Below are 20,955 nucleotides of genomic sequence, written 5' to 3' on the forward strand. Positions count from 1 at the left end.
TGTCTAGTCAATAACCACACAGTGACTAAAGGTGTGAATCATACTCTGTGCCTTGAGTCTGTGAGGTAAACACCTTAACCATTATATCAATCTACAACAAAATAACTTCAGGTTTCATAGGTAAATATGACGGAATCAGTCTGCGGACAGTGAACACAGGTAAGAATCAAACCCTGTACCTTGTGTTTGTGAGGTTAACACCTTAACTGTTATGCCAACCCCCATAAACATAGATGCATACAATGGGTGAAGATCAACAGGTGTTGAAAGGTTGCCTGTGCACTGATGAAGGATAGGATAACCATGGGGGGGGGGGTGTTAATCATTGCCTCTACAAAATTTACATTTTATTTCCATGTGAAGGTGTTTAAAGAGAGCCTACTTAAATCTTGGAAGAGAGATTTCAAACTTTACAGCCTCTCAGAACCCCACTGCCCAAATTTCTGAATACTAAAATATTAGGCTCCATTATATCCTTCAAAAACAAAATGAGAATCGACATCCTCTGCAGTTATATTCCTCCAGGAAATAATTCTCCTACAATAGAGGAAATTTTACAATGGGCTACAACCAACCATCCCCAAGAAACTATCCTGTTAGGCAACCTAAACCTAGACTGGCTAGCCTGCAACTCCAACAATCCCTCAAACCATGTTAGCTTATTTGGATTCGCACAATTAATCGAAGAACCCACCAGGGTTGACAAAAAATCCAAAAAACTTTCCATACACAATTGGACTTTAGTTAATTTCCCCAAAGAAAATTATCATGTGGGCTGCCTACCAGATGAACTCAGTGACCACTACCCCATATTCCTCCTTCGTAAACAGGTAAACATACCCAAACCTTTACTATATAAAGAAACTAGAGATGACCACAAGTTAAATCCACAAATTCTTAACAGCATGCTGCAACAATGCAACTGGCACCCACTACAAACTCTAGCATTAGACCAGGCAGTGGAGTTCTTCAGTAGTACATTTATGAATGTTGTAAATACAGTAGCTCCAATTAGGAAACTTAGAACTAAAGTTAATTATGCCCCTTGGCTAAATAAAACAACAAAAGCCTTACTAAAATCTAGAGACAAGGCCTGGAAAATCTGGAAAATGAATAACACCATACAAGACAGACAAAAGTATCAACAACTTCAGAATCAGGCCAAAAAAACAAACAAAAATGGATGAACAAAACTACTTCCTACATATCCAAAACAAACATCCCAAAAACCCTCAAAAGTTCTGGCAAGCTATCAATTCCCTTCTGAAACCCGGAAAACTACCATCCCAACTCCCAGCACCAATACTGACAATGACAGCATAGCTTCTCAATTTAATTATCACTTCACAGAATCTATTTGGTCATTATCCACCCAGCTATCTAACAATGACTCTACAATCACCCCCATTATAGATAACAATAATATACCTTTCTTTTCACTCTCACCTGTACCAACCTCCACAGTTAAAAAACTACTCTCAAAACTGAAACCTACCACTCTCGCAGCAGATGGTCTACCCACTAATTTCCTAAAATTAGCTGCAGAGTCCCTAGCCTTCCCTGTCTCAATTCTTATAAACTGCTCCATACGAGAAGCCTACATCCCCCAACTATGGAAAGTGTCATGTATTATTCCCCTACACAAAGGCGGCAACTCCTATGAGCTATCAAACTACCGCCCCATTGCTATCTTATCCCCCCTTTCCAAGCTCCTGGAGAAATGTATTCATTCCCAAGTGATGCACTTCTTAATCTCACATAATCTCCTCTCCTTCACACAGCATGGCTTCCGTCCAAACCATAGTACAACTACTGTTCTTCTCTCCTTTACCAACCAGGTTAACCAACTTAGAAACAACAACTTCGTATCAGCCATATTCTTAGATCTCTCTAAGGTATTTGACATGGTCCCACATAACCTACTTTTAGACACTGTATCCACCATATCCTTTGCCCCCCCCACTACTGCCCGGTTCAAAAATTACCTCTCTGAGAGAAAACAGTCAGTCAAATGGCAAGGTGTACTATCACCCCTACTACCCTCTACCATAGGTGTTCCACAAGGATCAATACTGGGGCCTCTACTATTCACCATTTTCACCAACAAACTACATACCTCCACCCTGCATGCATCACTGATACAATACGCAGATGACTCAGCCCTAATCTGCTCAGCCCCATCTGTAACTACTCTACAAAAGCTAACCCAAGAGTCCTTCTGCTCTGTGGAAAAATGGATTACTGATATCCAACTAATTCTAAACCCCAACAAGACCAAATTACTTCTTTTCACCCCCAACAAATCCAGAAAAACACCTGCTTCCTTCACTATCACCTCCAAAAACGGAACCACAATCTTTCCTTCCCCCCATACTAAGCTACTTGGTGTTGAAATAGATAAGGACCTTAATTTTGATGTACATATCTCTCAAACCATTAAAAAAGTACATTATAAACTAGGAACTTTATACAAGCACAAAAACTTCCTATCAGACCAAGCACAAATCACCCTAGCCCAAACCCACCTTTTGTCTACCCTATTGTATGCATCACCAATCCTAACCCACATCAGGAAAACAGACCTGGACAAACTAGAATCTTGTTACAATAAGATTGCAAAATTTGCAAATAACTCCACTTTTAGAAGTCACCACTATGTTGCCCTAAAGGAGCTACAGTAGTTAGAACTCCCTCAAGTAATCAATTACCACCAACTAGTGCTCACCTTTAACATACTAAACAATCCCCACAAAACTCCAGCCCTAAACCAACTACTGAACCAATAGTCAGCAAACCGTCCACTACGCTCATCTAACAAAACCCTGCTCTGCATATCCAAAGCCAACAATACTGCAGGAAAAGCTCTTTTCTCATACAATCGCTAGGAAATGGAATAACCTCCCCTAAAATATCTCTTCTGCATCATCTATCTTACTGTTCAAAAAGTTACTTAAGTCACACCTCTTGGAATCCTGGTTCTGTCCTTGCATCAAATAATGCTTTCCTGCTTTCCACCAATTCGTCCTACATTCCTCTCTTCACTGCTCACTTGCTCTTCAATACTGTTGCCAAACACTGCCATACATGGCATACTATGTGTAAATTGTTATGTCTTCTGTGATATATCTTTTGATAGCACTGGTAAATCTGGAGTTTTTCTCTCCCAATTTCTGACATCCAGGGTCTACTATGTTTAAATTAAGTTTGCTTGGAAAAAACATTGTAAATTTTATACTGATTGTAAGATTTTATTCTTTTGATTGTAAAATTACCAGTGTACATATTATTTGATGTGGAGCTTTTCACCCCGGGCCTCCGCTGTAAATGGACCTCGTTCCAGTTGGACTTTCCCGGTAAACAAATGTAAAATAAAAAAAATTAAAATAAAATAATGCATAGAGCAGACTGTCTGGACATCCTGATGGAGATGAAGAGATGCAGGGACTAAAACAGCAGGAATTTCAGTCCATGACAAAGTATGTTTTGTCTGAAAGAAAAAAAGTGAAATGAGGTACCATTTTAGTAATTTTCATTCTGCAAGTTGTATATAATTGCATGTTGGCAATGAAATGCATTATAAATTAATGCCTTTCAGTCTTAGAGAGCATTTAATGACATGACGTATGGTCTAAAAGAGTAAACAGGGCCAATGGAAAAAAGGATACACAAGGTAATTCTTAACTGTCATGCAGACAGGAAATGATAAGCCAAAATAGATTGATGAATTTAAGTTCTCAGGATTCTCAGAAGCTGTTATGTTTAATGACAGGAGACAAAAAATTCAAAGTTTGACTTTTTGCAGCTTAGAGTTTACCATGAGCTAGTTTCAAAAGTCTCTAAGCAGCAGCAGCAAGTGTGAGTTTGCCACATGATCCTTGTTGTTCTGAGTTGCCCAAGGAAGACAGATGAAAATACGTAGTAATTTAAAATAGCAAACAGTATTCTGCCTGTCAGTGCTTTTCAGTGCTTCTACTCCCAGATAAATTTAAAGACTGAACTGTACATTTCTTTTGCAAGAGATGCATACAGAATGCATTTAGTTTGGTAGAGCAAAAGGAGAAAGGGAGAACTTGCCACTTACTTCCAATTTATATGCCATAAATCCTAACGTCTGGACTAAAAAAGCCTTTTTTTTTCAAAATGCCTATGCAGATGACAATGCATGCCTGAAAGCCAGATCACAGACCTCCCAGGATGCCTGCTTCAGTCTAGAGAGGAAAAAGAAAAAAAATGCATAAAAAGGGACTTTGATTTTAACGTTTTCTTTCTTTTCAGAAGTTCTGTGTACAGGGATATTTTAAAGCAATCACATTTAAACATGTTTTGATTCCAAATGTATTGCTATGAAAACTTATTGCAGGAATGACAGTTTTGTTTTAATGTATTGAGTTCCAGATATTGGCTGTAAGCCAAGTAATTCATACATTTCTAATCAGACAGTTTTTTTTTTTTACTTCTGGCTGATTTCAGTCTGGATACAGTTATTTTAATGATATCACCTTAGCTGAAGAGTCTAAAATGTATTTTACTGTAATCAAACACACAAAAATTGTATTGCGTGATAGCTAATGTGTTCTGATATTTTTAACAGAACGTTTTGCAGTAAAAAGCACGTACAGAGTTGTGCACAAGTAATTATAAATGTACACAGGCATGAATACACACTCCCATGCAGACACACACACACACACACACACACACACACACACACACACACACACATTTTTGTATGCATGAGAACCTGCCCCCCACCCAATCCTACCTCATATATTTAGAAAGACATTCTAAGGATTATGCAAGTGTTTTTTGGTTTATTTCATATAGTATTTATTAATGCGAAAGGTCTCGTAAAAAATATGTCGGTTGCATCCACAAGTTAATGTTTTTAAAATAGATTTAAACACATAATTGAATTGCAAAAATACATGCATGCAAGACTGTTAGGTTATTGGGAACAGAAATGCAGGCATAATTAAAGTATGATTCACTGATAAACATTTGCTGTGTATAAAAATGTAGAGTTTTTAGGTACTAAACAGTAATTCAAAATGTTTTGTCTATTTTGGAGGATGCATTATGGATAAAGAGATGTATTGTGTGTCTAAATGGACCCTTAGTTATTGGAAAACACATTTGGTTTTGATTTATTGCATTTCCAATAAGGATAAAACTGAGATTATTCAGATTTTTTGATGAAATGTGATCCAGTGCTGTCTTTTCACCCAGCTTTAACATGTGCTTTATCAAATCTGACTTAGATTTGTCACTGGCCATTCTAGAGTCTTCAGCCCACGCTCTGACTCCTCTACCCAAAGTACCATGCTCTCCTCAGATCTCATTTGCCACCTTAGAGAGTGCACTTGGTCTGCAAGCTCTGCTGTAATGTATCCTTTATTATAATTGTACTCTTACTTATTGGTTTATTCTTTATGCAAGTTTAGTTTTAGATAGTGTATGTGTTAGATTAGTGGGTGAGAGGTGTTTGGGTTGCTCCGTTTGGGCATGCCCACCATTTCTGTGTTTCTAAAAAAAAAAAAAAAGTACTAGTATTGAATGCTTAGTTTTTTCTCTTATTTTTCGGAATCTTTATTTCAGGTGTTGTTGTTTGCTATAGTGTAATGTGCTGCTTTGAGATTCTCAGCTGACAACAAGTGTTGGGCCAAGCATGTGTTAAAAGGGATGCTTCCTCCTCCTGCAGCTCCTTAATCTTCCCCAAGGAAGAGGTCTGAGAAGATGGACAGAGAAAGATTCTTGAACAAGGACCCGAAGTCCCATTCCAAGGAGCAAGGGGACCCCAAGGGATCTGCCTCATTTGCTGAAGGTCAGCCAGAGCCGAAAGCCCCAATCACCTGCACTGATGGTGTCAGAGACCCACAAGTCTCCCTTCCTCAGCATTCCCAGTCCCTTCCTAGTGAAAGACTCTTCAACTTCGGTGGGTAAGTTGCATACCCCATTCTCACCCACTACACCGTCAGACAATTTCCTTGGGTCCTCAGATCTGAAAAATACCAGGTCCGGTCATCTGGCTTTAGCTTTCAACACTATATAGAGAGACTCTTTTTTGGTCATAGAGGGGATTGTCATCAGCAGCATTGGATCCAACCCTTTCCCATGCTTCTGGGTCTGCAGATGTGCATCAACTGGTTCTGAGACAACTCAGTCTTTCAGGTCCCTGGGTTTCCCTGCATTCAGTGCCTTTTGTTTCTTCTTGGTCTCCACCAGATTCTCCTGCCTGAGGGGGACACAGTAAGAGTAAGTGTAAGAGGAAGTATGTGGATTCCCCTGCTGAATCTCTCACAGAGGACACTGACCTTAATTAAAAGGAGGGCTCCCTCAAATACCCCATGATGATACCTCTTTCAACAATCTTATGAAATTATTAAAACAGCATGGAGGATGGACTGTAAAGGCCCCTTCACCAGAGGAGTTGCTGTTGTTGGAACCATTTGGTGTGGGCTTATCTATGTCCTGGGTAGTCCCCCTTCTGGATACCCTTATTGACCTGGTGTCATGGAGGGTTTGTATCAAACCTGATGTGTTTAAACCAAACCACAGGAAATTGGGTAGAATTTTGACCCCACCTAAGGACAGACCCCACTGGAGTGAGGGTCCAGAAGTTAATGCAGTTGTGGCTGCCATGAAAAAGAATATCCTTTAACATTTTTATTAAATTGTCACTTAGGACATAGACAAACGTACATTAACAGAAAAGAAAACAAACCATATTAACATTTTTTTCATTTACATACATTATACATCACATATCTTTTCTTCCTTTTTTTGTAATTATCGTCGGTCCAACATTACATAAATTACCAAATTCTTGCTATCTTCTAAATCTCACTCCTAACCTGAACATTATTTTGCATGCATTGTTCCCACAATTTCCATTTCTTTGTATGCAATTTGCTCCTTCCCTTTTTCTAAAGATCCCGCTTCCAGTTCTTTTATCTCTTTTATAATGTTTAGTATTTTAAATACAGTTGGTTTAGACTTTGATTTCCATTTTCTAGTAATTGCTTTTTTAATCTGACAGATTTAAACTTAATACATCCTTACTGTGGCTAGGCAATTCTGATCTTGTTTCCCAGTTCAAAAAAAATCATATCCTTAGTTACAGCCATTTGCTTACCCAATATTTTTGACAGAAGTACTCTGTAGGGAATTTTTTAAATCTGCCAAGTCATTATCCTCCTAAAATGCATGTTCCCAGTTGCCTCTTTCTTCCTCATCACACCTCCAATATCTACCTGAGGAAATATTATTTGAAGTCTGCTTGGAGTATAGAAATACCTATGTAAACACTTACATGCAAAGATCTTAAACCTCATACGTGGGAGCCATAAACATGTTTCCCCATTATTTTCTTGTAAATTGCTTTTCCAGTCTCTCTTCCCAATATTTTCTAACCTCCTGTGATTGATTCTTACAGTTATCATGCAGTATTTTACATGCCTTACTAACTATCCCTTTTTTAACAGCAGAGTGTGTTCTAGATTTGACTAAAAACCCCATCAGAGCAGATCTTTCACTTAGGATTCCCCTATCCCTTTCACGTTGCCTATACTCTGATATCAATCCCTAGTAGGGAAGGCAGTCTGTAACTTGCAGTCCAAATGTCTTCTTGGCCTTATCCCATTATATTACCTTTCCCTCTCTAGCTGTTTTCTCCCAATACCTTGGTTCCTTTGCCAGTATTCTCCAGTAAATTCCAGCCCCCTCTTGCCTATTTTCTGTACCCTTACTTTCAGTCATCTCTAGTGCCAAAATCTCCTTTGTCCATTCTTGTGTTGGCTTAGTTCTTAGAATACTTTGTGCTACTTTGTGTATATCATATTCTGTATGGTTGTTGTTAATAAGAAAAATGTCTTGAAAGAGAGTGTTCATTGGTCCATCCACCCAACAAGGAGTCTTGGGCTGTGTATTGCTTGGAAAAAAACGTGTACACTGCAGCAACCTTCACGTGGTATGCACTTAACTAACTTGCTCATTTAATAAGATTTCAAGGAAAGCTAGTGTCTGAAATGTCAGATGTAGTGAAGACCACTCAATCCCCAGAGATACAGAAGATGCAAGAGGCTCAGTTGTCAACTGTGCATTCTATCATGAACATTTCCATAAGGCTGTTGTCCAGTGCAGCCAGTGGAACATCTTATGCAGCAGACAGCAGCATCACCATGCTCTGCCATGCTTTGATGCATTTGTGCAATTTTTCAGACTGCTTTAAGGCTTCATTAATACCCTATTCAACAGTTCTTTCCCTTTTCACCCAGAGGATGAGACGACATCAGCCAGAACTGAGCAGGACAGAAAGACTCTGTCTCCTATCAGAATGTGCTAGAATCGGGGGGGGGGGGGCAAGTTCTCTTTTTTGTGAAGTGCTGAAGCCTTTTCAGGACACTCCTGGGGAAGGTTCTTTCCAGAGGGATAACCATAATGAAAGCTGCCCATGCAGCAGAGGTGGTCCCTAGAACCAAGGCTTCTGTGGAGCTTTCTCTGGGAGACCTTTTCAGCTCACTTGAAGGGTTTCCCAACTGTTGCACACTGAAGGCAGTTGGGGGTCACTTGTCTCTCCACCTAAGAGCTTGGGAGGCCATCACTTCAGACATGTGGGTATTGAGAGTTGTGTCCAGAGGCTGTACAATTCCTTTTTATATACTCAAAAAAATACCCCGAAACCTCTTCCAGATGTGCCACCCCACCAGAGATGGGACTTAGCAATTGAAATACAAAAGCTGGGAGCCAACTGAGTTATCCAAGAGGTCCCACCAGACTAGTGGATTCTGGGTCTATTCCAAATTATTTTCACTTCCAGAGTAGTTCTGGATCACAGCAAATGGAACCACTTCATCATATAGACCAAGTTCTGGATGGTCATAGTGTAGTCCATTCTACCTTTCCTGAGGAAGGATGATTAGATGTGCTTGACAGAGCTCAAACATGCTTGCGCACCAATACACTGGCCCAACACTTCCTAGAATTCATCAATTGCAATGCCCTGGACCAGCTCATTCTTAACCCCACTAGAGGAAGCAACATCCTTGACCTGGTTATTACTAACATGGGCAATGGTTGCTCTACACCAATAGTAAATTCCTTCCTGGTTAGATCCGACCACAAACTAACCACCATCGAAATCCACATCTCACCCACATCCCCCTCAAAGGTAACCACCATGAAAAACTTCTCCAATGCTGACTTTGGGCTCCTAAAAACAGAGGTTAACTTCACGGCACCCATGTCAATGGAAAATAGATGCATGACTGCCGAATCATACACCGATGCACTGTACAAACACGTACATAAATGCATGGAACTAGCCATACCCAAAAGAACCAAGACACTCTCCTCCAAAAAAGGAATCCAATCTGGTGGTCCCCTGAAATTAATAACTCTACAACAGAAGGAAGAAACTGTTGCATAAAAAGGTGACATCCCAAGACTGGAAAAATTCCCTTAATAGCCTCAACAAAAAGTTGAGATCCCTCATCAAAACCTCTAAAGCCAGCTATGAAGGCAGAATTGAGGCAGACACTAAAAAACACAAAGTCTTCTATAGTTATATAAGAATCTCCATGGCAAAACCCAGATTTTCTCTGAGTTACTGCACAATGGTACCTCCTATACTGAGCCAACGGATATTGCCAACATACTGGCTAACAGATTCAGTGCCAACTCCCCCCCTCCAAAGGACCAATCACAATACCGGAAGAATGCCAGGCACCCAGAATTACTGCAGCACAGTTTAAAACTGCATTGTCCAAGGCCAAGAATACAGCTTCCATGGGACCCAGTAATATCCTGGCTGTGTTCTGCATGAACTACAAAGTGAACTGGCACCACAGTTGTGTGCCCTGTTCAGTCATAGCCTCACCTCAGGCTTTGACCCTGCTGAATGGCGCACTGCTACAGTCATCCCTCTCCATAAAGGGGGAACAAGTACAGATGCTGGGAATTATTGCCCCATTAGCCTGACAAGTCTGATATGTAAAGCTATGGAGTGCATCATCATGGACCTGATTAACAAAGATATAGGAAATCTCCAAACTCCAGACCCCACACAATCTGGCTTTGTGAAAGGGAGATCATGCCTGCTCAACCTGGTTGACTTCTTTGAGTCAGTCACCAGGGCTGTAGATGAAGGTAAGGTAGTGCATACATAGCATTCCTCATTCAGGAATTGATAAACTCACCAAACTAGGCATCAACCCCTATATCACTAGGTGGGTTGCAAATTGGCTCACAGATAGAACACACAGTGTGAAAGTAGCAGACTCCAAGTCAGACTGCTGACCAGTCACGACTGGAGTCCCACAGGGATTGGTGCTGGGTCCTCTCCTGTTTGGTATCTACTTCTCAGAAGTCCAGGTCAACACAAAGGAACTCTGGCTGACCAAGTTCCCAGATGACTGCAAGCTGGGAGCCATCATTAACACCCCAAGTGATGCAGACATCCTACAGAAAGGCCTCACTGAGACCAGTGACTGGTGTCGAAACCAAGGCCTTAATCTTAATGCCAAAAAATGTGTTGTCATCCCCTTTGGGAAAAACTCAGTTCCCACTAATTACCACATCGATGGGAGCCCAATAAACACTGAAGGGGTTATAAGAGATCTGGGGATGCAGGTTGACAGCAACCTCTCCTTTGCCCACCACATTGCCACTGTGGTTAGAAAGTTCTTCTATGTGGCACATCTTATTACCATGGGTTTTGCATCCAGGAAGAAAGAGGTCATCATCTCTCTCTACTCTTTCCTCATTAGGCCAGTCATCTAGTATAATGCCCCATTTGGCATGTACCTCACTTGACACATGCAACAGCTGGAAAGGCCACAAAAGTACATCACGAAGAGGAGCCTAGACCTTAAACACATGTCCTACATGGACAGACTCAAAAAACACCAGCTATTCTCTGTCTCATATCGTCTACTAAAGGCGATCTCTGCTTGACTTACAAAGCAATGTCTGACCCAGCTGTGTAGGAAACGCTACATGTAAAGAAATCCCAATCCCTACGCACCACATGCTCTAGTGACCTCAACCTCATTACCGCAATCAACAGAACATGCTGGAGGGACAGGTTCATAACCCAGAGACTGCCCATGCTCTGGAATAGACTTACTATACATGTCAAGCAGAGCACCTCACTGGCCCTCTTCAAGAGATATCTTGATGAGTGGACAGGAAATAGAAAGTTCACCCTGGAGATCACTCCAGTAGCTCCACTTGATAGAGGCACTGGGAACTAACGTCGGGTGGCACGATGCCAGGGCACTCTAGGGCCATTAGCCTAGTACACACCTATGAACATATGAACCATCACATAAAGATAGTGAGGGACTCCAGGAGATTTCTGCTGTTTCAGCTGTGGACCAATCATTACCAGTTTTGAGCTTGCCCTTTGGTCTCACCACATCTCCCACGGGGTTCACCAAATGCATGGTAGTGGCAGTAGTCCTGCTCAGACTGCAGAGATTCCAGGTTTTTCATACCTGGATAATTGGCAGCTCACCACTTCCATAAAAGCATATCTCATCAAGGCTTGTGACTGTTTACTCCAGCTGTGTCTGTCCTTAGGTATTACATTGAATCATGAAAAGTCCAGTCTGCAACCAGTATAAGGTTGGAATGTATAGGCTGTCATATGGATATGATGTGTCAGATAGACAAACTCCCATTATCCAGAATCACTTCCCTTTGCCAGCAGGTGTCCCGCATTCTTCAGGATCTGAAATCTTGGGTGGCTGCTGTTCTAATTCCTCTGGCAAGGTACCATATGAGAGTAATACAGTGGACTCTAGCAGCTTGATGGTCTTCTCTCACACATCCCATAGACTTTCCAGTATTCCTGACAAATATCTGTTGCCACAACATTCAGTGATTGTTGGATTCACCACTGCTTACTGCAGGGCAACCTTTTGTTCTTTCCCATCCCATGGTCACAGTCATGACAGATGCCTCCCTTCTGGAGTTGATCATTTCAAATGGAGGATGGTCCAGGGGACATAGTCAAGCTTTGAGGCCAATCTTCACATCAGTATCTTGGAAATGAGAGCAGTCCTGATAGCATTGCAGGCCTTTCAAGATCTTCTTTCCAAGGGTGTGATTGTCATCCAGACAGACAACTCTTCTGTAGTTTGGTATCTGAGCAAGCAAGGAGGAACCTGTTCTTGTACCCTGTTTTGAAAGGCCATGAGGGTTTGGCAATGGGCAATTTCTCCTGAGCAGTTACTGTTTACTTTGCACATCCTGGAAAAATCCAACATTCTGGAGGACAGTTTGAAGTGGAGCATTATCACAAGTGGTCCCGGAACCTGAAGGTAGCGGCTCAGATTTTCAGTTGCTGAGGCATCCACTGCTGCAGTCTTTTTTGTCTCCCCCATACAACATGAAGTGTAGCGGTTTTTACTTCCTGGTTCCTCCCAAAGGGACAGATACCAAGGGATGCTGTTCTGTATGCTTGGTCCCAGAGTCTCCTATACGCCTAACCCCCAATTTCCTTGATAATCAGTTTCTTCAGGAGACATCCCCTTGCAGAGCTGTGGTTGTCCTCATTGCTCCATTCTGACCCCACATTTGGTTCCCCTTTCTTTTCTTTCCCCTGCTTCACCTTCCATATCTGATTTCTCACTCAAACCTCCACTTTCTCAAATTGACCATATGGTTTTCCAGTTATGATGATGATCATGAATCCTAAGCTCTCCAACAAAGTTATTCATATTCTTTCAGAATCCTAAAAACTTTCTGTTGGACATTGTATGCTATTAAGTGGAAATGTTTCTTTATTGGGGCCTCTTCTAAAGGCTTGGATCTTTTTTCAGCTCCTTTGGATGACATTCTAGACTTCTTGGCTGGTTTGAGTTACTGTACCATAAAGGTACAATTGGTTGCCATTAACAGTTTTCATATTGGCAGAGATAATACATGTTTGGCATCTCTTAAGTTATCTAAAGCCTTTCCGAGGTGTACCTTTTTGTTGCGGCCACTTGTATAAGATCTGGTTCCTCCAAGGCATACATCCCTGATGTTCCAAGTGCTTGCTAGACTTCCCTTTGAACCTTCAGCTGCGGTATCCTTAAAGTTGTTGTCATGGAAGACCCTCTTTCAGGTGGCTTTAACTGCTGCCAGAAGGTATCTTGAGCGTTAAGCACTGTCCTTCACACATCCTTACTTGACTTTTCCTTGATAATCAGTTTCTTCAGGAGACATCCCCTTGCAGAGCTGTGGTTATCCTCATTGCTCCATTCTGACCCCACATTTGGTTCCCCTTTCTTTTCTTTCCCCTGCTTCACCTTCCATATCTGATTTCTCACTCAAACCTCCACTTTCTCAAATTGACCATATGGTTTTCCAGTTATGATGATGATCATGAATCCTAAGCTCTCCAACAAAGTTATTCATATTCTTTCAGAATCCTAAAAACTTTCTGTTGGACATTGTATGCTATTAAGTGGAAATGTTTCTTTATTGGGGCCTCTTCTAAAGGCTTGGATCTTTTTTCAGCTCCTTTGGATGACATTCTAGACTTCTTGGCTGGTTTGAGTTACTGTACCATAAAGGTACAGTTGGTTGCCATTAACAGTTTTCATATTGGCAGAGATAATACATGTTTGGCATCTCTTAAGTTATCTAAAGCCTTCCCGAGGTGTACCTTTTTGTTGCGGCCACTTGTATAAGATCTGGTTCCTCCAAGGCATACATCCCTGATGTTCCAAGTGCTTGCTAGACTTCCCTTTGAACCTTCAGCTGCGGTATCCTTAAAGTTGTTGTCATGGAAGACCCTCTTTCAGGTGGCTTTAACTGCTGCCAGAAGGTATTTTGAGCTTTAAGCACTGTCCTTCACACATCCTTACTTGACTTTTCTTAAGGAAATATGATTGCATATTTCTACTGTCAATCTAGTGTCAATCAAAGATATGAAATTAATTTTTCATTACTACTTGTTTTCATTTACTTAAAGAATCTGTAGTTCTGCCATGTTATATTCAATTATATGAACTTTTTTAATCTTAACTTTATGCTGCCAGTCTAATGTCTTGTGTTAAACTGATTTTGTGTTTTGGTGAGTTTACTAAGGATTTAATAATGAGCCTGTTAGCACTGTGCGGTTTTCAAACTGTGCCCCTCCCTCCACACACTTTTTTGGAGCATGCATAAATTCTTATGTTCTTTTGGAGTCATTTTCCTGAGTTAAGACCATTCAAACTGATGTCATTGTATTCCACTAGTGCCCATAGCCATCAATTACTCCACTTGACTGCATATACGTCAAATGTCCAATTGTGATGAAAGAAGTGGTGACAGTAAAGTATTCCAACTTGTTTTATACACATGCACAGTAGTCTTGCAAAGCCAGACTAATGACTATTTAACCTGATCATGACAGCCAAAGTCACCCATTCTTCTCCCAAGGCAGCCACCATATACAGCAATTTTGGTCCTATTGCTGACTGTGTACACCTCATATGTTTGATACTGGTAAACACAAAACATATTCCATGCAAAGCCAGACTATGTAAATTGGGCAAACAAGAGGGTAAGTTAGTTTCATCCATAGTCACACCCAGCCCAGCAGTTATAGCCATTTGCTGTGTACACCTCACCTTATTGTCATAAAAGGTAATGCCTCTCAACTTCTTAGTAGAAGAATCAGAAACAAAGGCAAATTTAAAACAATTAGGGGAAAAGACCTAGTATCAGTAACAGAATCCTCACTTCATCCCAAATACTTGGAAAGTTGCTAGAATAACATTTGTTTGCATTAGCATGCATTTTCTGAATAATATGAACTCTGAAATCCAAATGTTGGTATTTAGTGACTACAGTTCTCAATGATTTGCCAGAAAGTACAAGTGTTATGATGAACAGGCCACAGATATGTACAGAATAAGGGGAATTATGTCAAATAAGGGACACTTGAAAGCTGAGTAAATTTACATTTATTTCATATATGCAATAGATAAAAGTATTATATCTTATTCACAAAAATGCACATTCGCCTGCAAAGTCAGATGATTAACTCAGCAAATAACCAGAGGGTAAGTTACTTTTTTTCAACAAACAGTGCCCTCCAACCCCAGACAGCACAGTTAGAGCCATTTTGTCATGTTCATCTAATTTTTCTTTGGAAAAAAATGTCTCAACCTCTCAGTGTAAGACTCAGGAATTATCCCAAAAATAATGATCAAAAGCCCAAAACCAGTGACATATTTTGAATAATACTCATATACTTAGAAAGTTGTTAGAATAACATTTTTTCATTGATCTACATTTCTTGAATTATGTGTAAATTCAAATGTCTGTCATCAGTTAGTAACTGCATTCTTCAATGATTTACTAGAAAACAACACATTCTATAAGGCACAATTGAGAAAAATATGTGGCAAACTCAATGATATTATCTGAAATCTGGGACAGTTTCAACTTTGCTTCACAGAAAAAACTCAGAATAAGTATTCCAGCAAATTTCAGAAAAACATACACTAGTCCTGTAAAGCCAGACTTAAAATGATCAAACAGCAAAAGTATGAGTTGTTGTTATCCACAACCAGCACCCCCACACACGCGCACATTTAGTGACTGTAATACTCAATGATTTGCCTTAAAACCACAAATTTAATGAGGAACAGACCAAAAATATAGGACAAAGGCAGACATATTATGTGAAATCCGAAATAGTTTCACACCCTTACCAGAGAGTAAATACTCCAACATATTTAATACAAATGCATACTAGTCCTAAGAAACTAGATTTTAAAATGATTAACTGATAAGAGGGTAAGTTGCTTTTATCCACCAGTGACACCCCCCCCCATTTACTGGCTGCAGACCTCAATAATGTGTCATAAAACCAAAGATTTTATGAGGCACAGACTAAACCATGAGATAAATTCAGAGAAAATCCACAAAATCTTGGACAGTTTCAACTTGTTTTTCACATGCAAGCAGTAGCTGGAAAGTACTGCAGAACTGAGCAAATGACATGCTGTTTTCATCCATAATGAACCTGCAGTCCCTCTAGACTGCAGTTGTCATTGTTACATCTGATTCCCCACCAGGACATGAAAGGAAATAACACATACCTCACTTTACCATGAACGTCTGCAGTTGATGGCAGCTCTCTACTTCTTCTTTTGGCTTTTCCCCAGTTAGGGGTTTCCACAGTGGATTACCTGTCTGCTCATGATTGGCAGTGGAGATTTACAGTGTTGATTTGCCAGCCCAGTTCCACAGAAGGCACATACATGCACACACTCACGTCTAGGACCAGTTTAGAGTTGGCAGCTCTCTACGATACTCTTTAATATTCGCAAGGTTTCTGTTTGTTGGCTTCCCAATGAATAAGTTAGAGACTGCAGCACTATGCAGAGGATCACCAAGGGCCATTTATTTATTTAAGTAAAGAAATGTTTATGTAAAAAAAATAATTGAATAAAATTGCATCACTAGCCCATGCTGCCTATGCACAAGTAGTATGCAGTGCAAGTATACAGAGGAAATACTTGAAGTGTTTATCATTTAAGACTTCTTTTTACTAAAAGCAAACACATTTTGTTAACAGTTGTCATATGTTCAACACATAAGCTAATTCAAATGAGTTAGCAGTGCTGCACATAATTAAACTTTTTTTTTTATTTAAATTTATTTTGTCTGACCGTGAACACGTGGCGGCTGTCCGAATTCCCCTATTATAATCTGCCACTGATGGGACGGTAAACAAAGCTCATAGAAGAGAATGGTCTGTATAATGTGATCATGTAATTATTACCAGTAGAATCAAATGATATAAGTGTAGGAGGAGCTTTTGAAGTTAAAGTGATATAAATAGTAGACAGCAGTTGTAGTTTTTAGGCCGCACAGAATATAGGTGCATACTACTCTTAATTTTAAAGATCAGGTATAAAATGTTTTAGTGCAGCTTTGGTTTTCCATAAAATAAGAGTGCTTTTATGCATATTTATGCATGTGAACACTCTTCTGTGGCAAACTGAAGTTTGTAATAATAAGTAAGCAAAATGAGAATACCTTTTAAAATTTTCATTAAATGTGACAGCATTATAAATATGCCCCCCATCATCCTGTATTACTTATCATGTGACAGCAGAATGCAGTTACAGAAATGAGTGGAAAATTGCTCATTAGATGAAATTTATAAAATGAAAACACCTGTAATTAAACAAGCAAATGAAATTTCAATCTACTAATTAATGACTTGGTAATTTTTCCTCTCATTTATATAATTACATCTTGTTATCATGTGATAATTAATGCAGAATGATGAAGATATTTTTAGCACTTTCATGTTTAATGATAGCTTTAAAAGGTATTTTTATTTTACCTATTAATTATTACGAACCTTTGATTTGCCAGAAAAGATCATTTGTGTGCATCTTTTATAAAAAAACCTAAGTTACAGTAAAAAAAAATTGCACTTTATCTTTAAATAGTGCATAAGATATATGATACACACTTTTGAGCTCATCCGCTTATGGAGTGGCAGTTCAGGTAAAGACTGTATGGTGCTTCATTGTATGAGTTTATGAGTTGCATGAAGAAAGCAGGTAGACTTGTTTGCTGTCTTATTTCTCTAGGGAGAAAGTTCCAGACAACCGGGCTTCTAAAGCAGAAGTGATTAATGGTGCAGGGTAAAGATTAATATACAAGTGGAAGTTATCAGCATCTAAGTAAAATAATTTTTCTTGTGACAGAGAATAACAAAAGTAGTCTCAGAATATATGCAGTCGTGTTTTTTAAAAATGTCTTTCTTTCATTACACAGGTAAAACAACTTGTTGGAGAGGAGGCATTTTCCCGTTATGACCATCTCTTGCTTCAGAATGGTCTGAGCCTAATGACAGATGTTGTTTACTGTCCACGATTAAGCTGTCAAACTGCAGTGCTGAAAGAGCCAGACAGTGAAATGGCTGTCTGTAATAGCTGCTTCTTTGCATTTTGCACCAAGTGTAATCTGACTTACCATGGAGTTGCTCCTTGTCATAATGAAGTAGCAGGTAAGTACAGTCCGCTGAAATGTTGTTTGAAACTATTGACAGATGGTTCATGATTTGGTGAGGTAGAGAGCTTCAAGTGCCGTGGATTGGGAGTCCCTAATCCTTTTATGAGGGTGCTAGTTCAGAGAGAGGGTGAGAAAGAGGGGAAGAAGGAGAGGCAGTGAGATCACAGTATATATAAATTAGTAAATCATTCTGCTAGTACTTTTGTAATCCAAAAGTTAAAAGCTTTCAAAAATGTGGGAAATGTATATCTGCTGTTTCCATTATTACTTCACAATTTATGAGCCCACTTGTCAATGCATATAAATTAATTTGTTAATCTCACATACTGCCCTATTCTTTGTATGCATAATACAAAACTGTCTCAGCTGTTCCCTGCTCACCATATCTCTTCTTCAATAATTTGGTGGGCTTCTTTGGAGGGAGAGAAATTTAGCATTTGTAATCCACCACTGTCTTAATCAGAGCACCTCTAAATTTGCATTGTGACCATTACCCACCCTGCTTCTATTGTAGCAGTTTGGCCCTCATACCAATGACTGAGTCTCAGTTGGAATTTTTCTTTTTTCCCCTAGTGTCTATGCAATATTGCATGAAGATTTGACTTTATATATATATATATATATATATATATATATATATATATATATATATATATAATGTGTGTGTGTGTGTGTGTGTGTGTGTGTTATAGATGTTAGACTTTATACCTATTTTCTATTATCATGTACTGTAGTCTTTCATTAAGACTGCCACTTTCATAATAAAGATAGAGCTTACTACTTAGGTCTTCAAAATTACTTTACAATCTTGCTTTCACAGTTGTCCCTCTAATTGCTTTGTTCCAATTCATGTTTGACCAAATGACTCCTTTGTCAATACCAATACGGTTCTGAATTTCTGATGACCTTCTAATCTCTCTTCCTTTGTGGGGAAGGGAACTCTCTAACCTTGTAACCTTGGAAGGTTTTCTACAATCATTGCAAATCTGATTTTATCATTCCATGGCTGTCATTCTAATGATTTGCTTCCCATTCTCTGTTTGCATGTTGTTAACACATTAGCTTCCTGATCTATCAATAATTTACTTCTGGCCACCTTCCAATGTAGCATTCGCCCCACCACTAGCTTCTGGTCACTCTCGCATCTTATTTCCGTTTTGCTTGTCTGTCTACTCCCCCCTTCCATTCTCCCCTTGCTTTTTATTTATTACATTTTATTTGGTTTTGCATGTGTGTTATAGCAGCTTCTTATTCTTAAATGCCTTTCCTTGTAACTCTTCTATTTCAAATAAATATATACACCATTTACATATCCCTCCCCAAGTGCTAGGCTGTGTTTTCTAATATCCTTTCTTTCATTCCCCAGTTTCCTTCATCCTGTCCTATCATATTTTCTATTTTGTCAGTTAATTTTATTCCGTATCCCATAATACAAACAACTGTTCTATCTTTTTTTATTTATTTTGCCTCCATAACCTTGTGATAATATTTCCCCAGTGATAATATCCCTTCTATTAACTTTTCTTTCTGTTCTCTTTTTTCCCCATCTAATGTTTATTCCTAGAAGTCATCTATCTTCTCTATCTTCCTGTTCAGTTGGACTAGCTTCAGTTGAACTAGCTTTTGTTTATACTCTTCTAAGGTTGGACAGCTCCAGAAAATGTGGTTTCAGCCCCCTATCTCTTGACCTTCACATCTCCAGCATCCTACATCCACCCCTGGGAACAGTCGTCCTGTCTTTCTGGAATATAAAAGTACTTGTACAAATACCCCCATGCGAAGATTCTGAACGTCCTCAACCTTACTGTTTTCCATACCATATCCCACAGTTGTCGCCATTCAACTTTCTCTTATTAGTTTCCATGCCTGTGCCCCACAACTCTTTCCTATTTCTTCACTTGATATCATATCAAGCTCTCCTGTTGTACTCTATAACCCTGCTACCAACCTTCCACTAGGATAACCCTTTGTTCTCAGCTTCCTGTTATAACTAACACCGGTCTTTGTTTTTCTGGCATCCTAATCCACTGTGTCTTGTTTCCTTCTTGTTGTAGCACTGTATAGTATTTATATTATTTGTTTATTTTTATTTATCATTGTTAATCAGGAAAGTTTAACAGGGTATCACCCTTTTTCAACAGAAGCCTGGGGAGAAAAGCTCCAGCACAATTCTTTTAAAATGTACATACATATCAATTACACATATGATACATATAAATGTAGTATACAGCATGTGAAATGAACGAAATATTTTTAAAGATGGAGATGCTTTATTCTAGATATCTGTTAGTACATTTTATTTCATTTCTTGCAGAAGAAAGGAAGAGTGTATCATTTTGCAGTTTTACTAAAGCAGAGGAGGTGGTAGATAAATTTAGCAGATATAGATATTGGTGTAGAAAAAGGAGAAAGAATAATAGCTCAGTAATAATTGTAATTTTATGAGTGGAAATAAATTGTAAAAAATAGTGAGCAGTTTAAATGGTTTGGTAGTAGAAAGGCAAATGATGTAATTGTTACTGATAGAGTTGATTATTTGGATGGGTAGATAGTAGAGTTTGTTAGTAGTTAAAGGAAGGCTACACCGCCAGGGAAATTAGCCAGAGAGGTAAAAGTCAGGGGGTCTGAGAGTTAGGTAAGTTGCTGGAAGGGGGACAGAGAGGTGGGTAAGTAGTTGGAAGGATTTAGCCAGGTGTTTAACATATCTGCATCCATGATTAATATAGATGGTATTTTAGGGTCTTTTTAAATTTGGTGTATTTATCAATTAGTCTTAGGTCTTCTGGAATGATGTTCCAGATTTTTGAGACGTAGTGTGATTAAAGTAAATCACTTGCTGAGTTGTGTGATCTGGTTATTCTGAGAAAGAACTTATCTCTGGAGCAGAGAATTATATTCGGTTAGCAAAGTTGCAGAGTGCCTGTTAGAGCTGGAGACTTC

The 20,955-nt window shown here is 39.3% G+C and overlaps 1 protein-coding gene across 3 annotated transcripts in view; it reads left to right on the forward strand.

The window, feature by feature from the left end:
- The window catches only part of LOC122799897 (E3 ubiquitin-protein ligase RNF14-like), a 1,216,993-nt gene that overhangs the window by 309,635 nt on the left and 886,403 nt on the right, over window positions 1–20,955 (forward strand). For all 3 annotated transcript variants that reach the window (XM_044069279.1, XM_044069281.1, XM_044069280.1), the window contains one exon: window positions 17,779–18,010. In XM_044069279.1, the coding sequence (XP_043925214.1) occupies window positions 17,779–18,010 (232 nt within the window). The remainder of the gene's footprint in view (window positions 1–17,778; window positions 18,011–20,955) is intronic.

This window comes from Protopterus annectens, chromosome 4.part0 (genome assembly GCF_019279795.1).
Source record: "Protopterus annectens isolate FY-2018-M chromosome 4.part0, PAN1.0, whole genome shotgun sequence".
NCBI classification, from domain to species: domain Eukaryota; kingdom Metazoa; phylum Chordata; order Ceratodontiformes; family Protopteridae; genus Protopterus; species Protopterus annectens.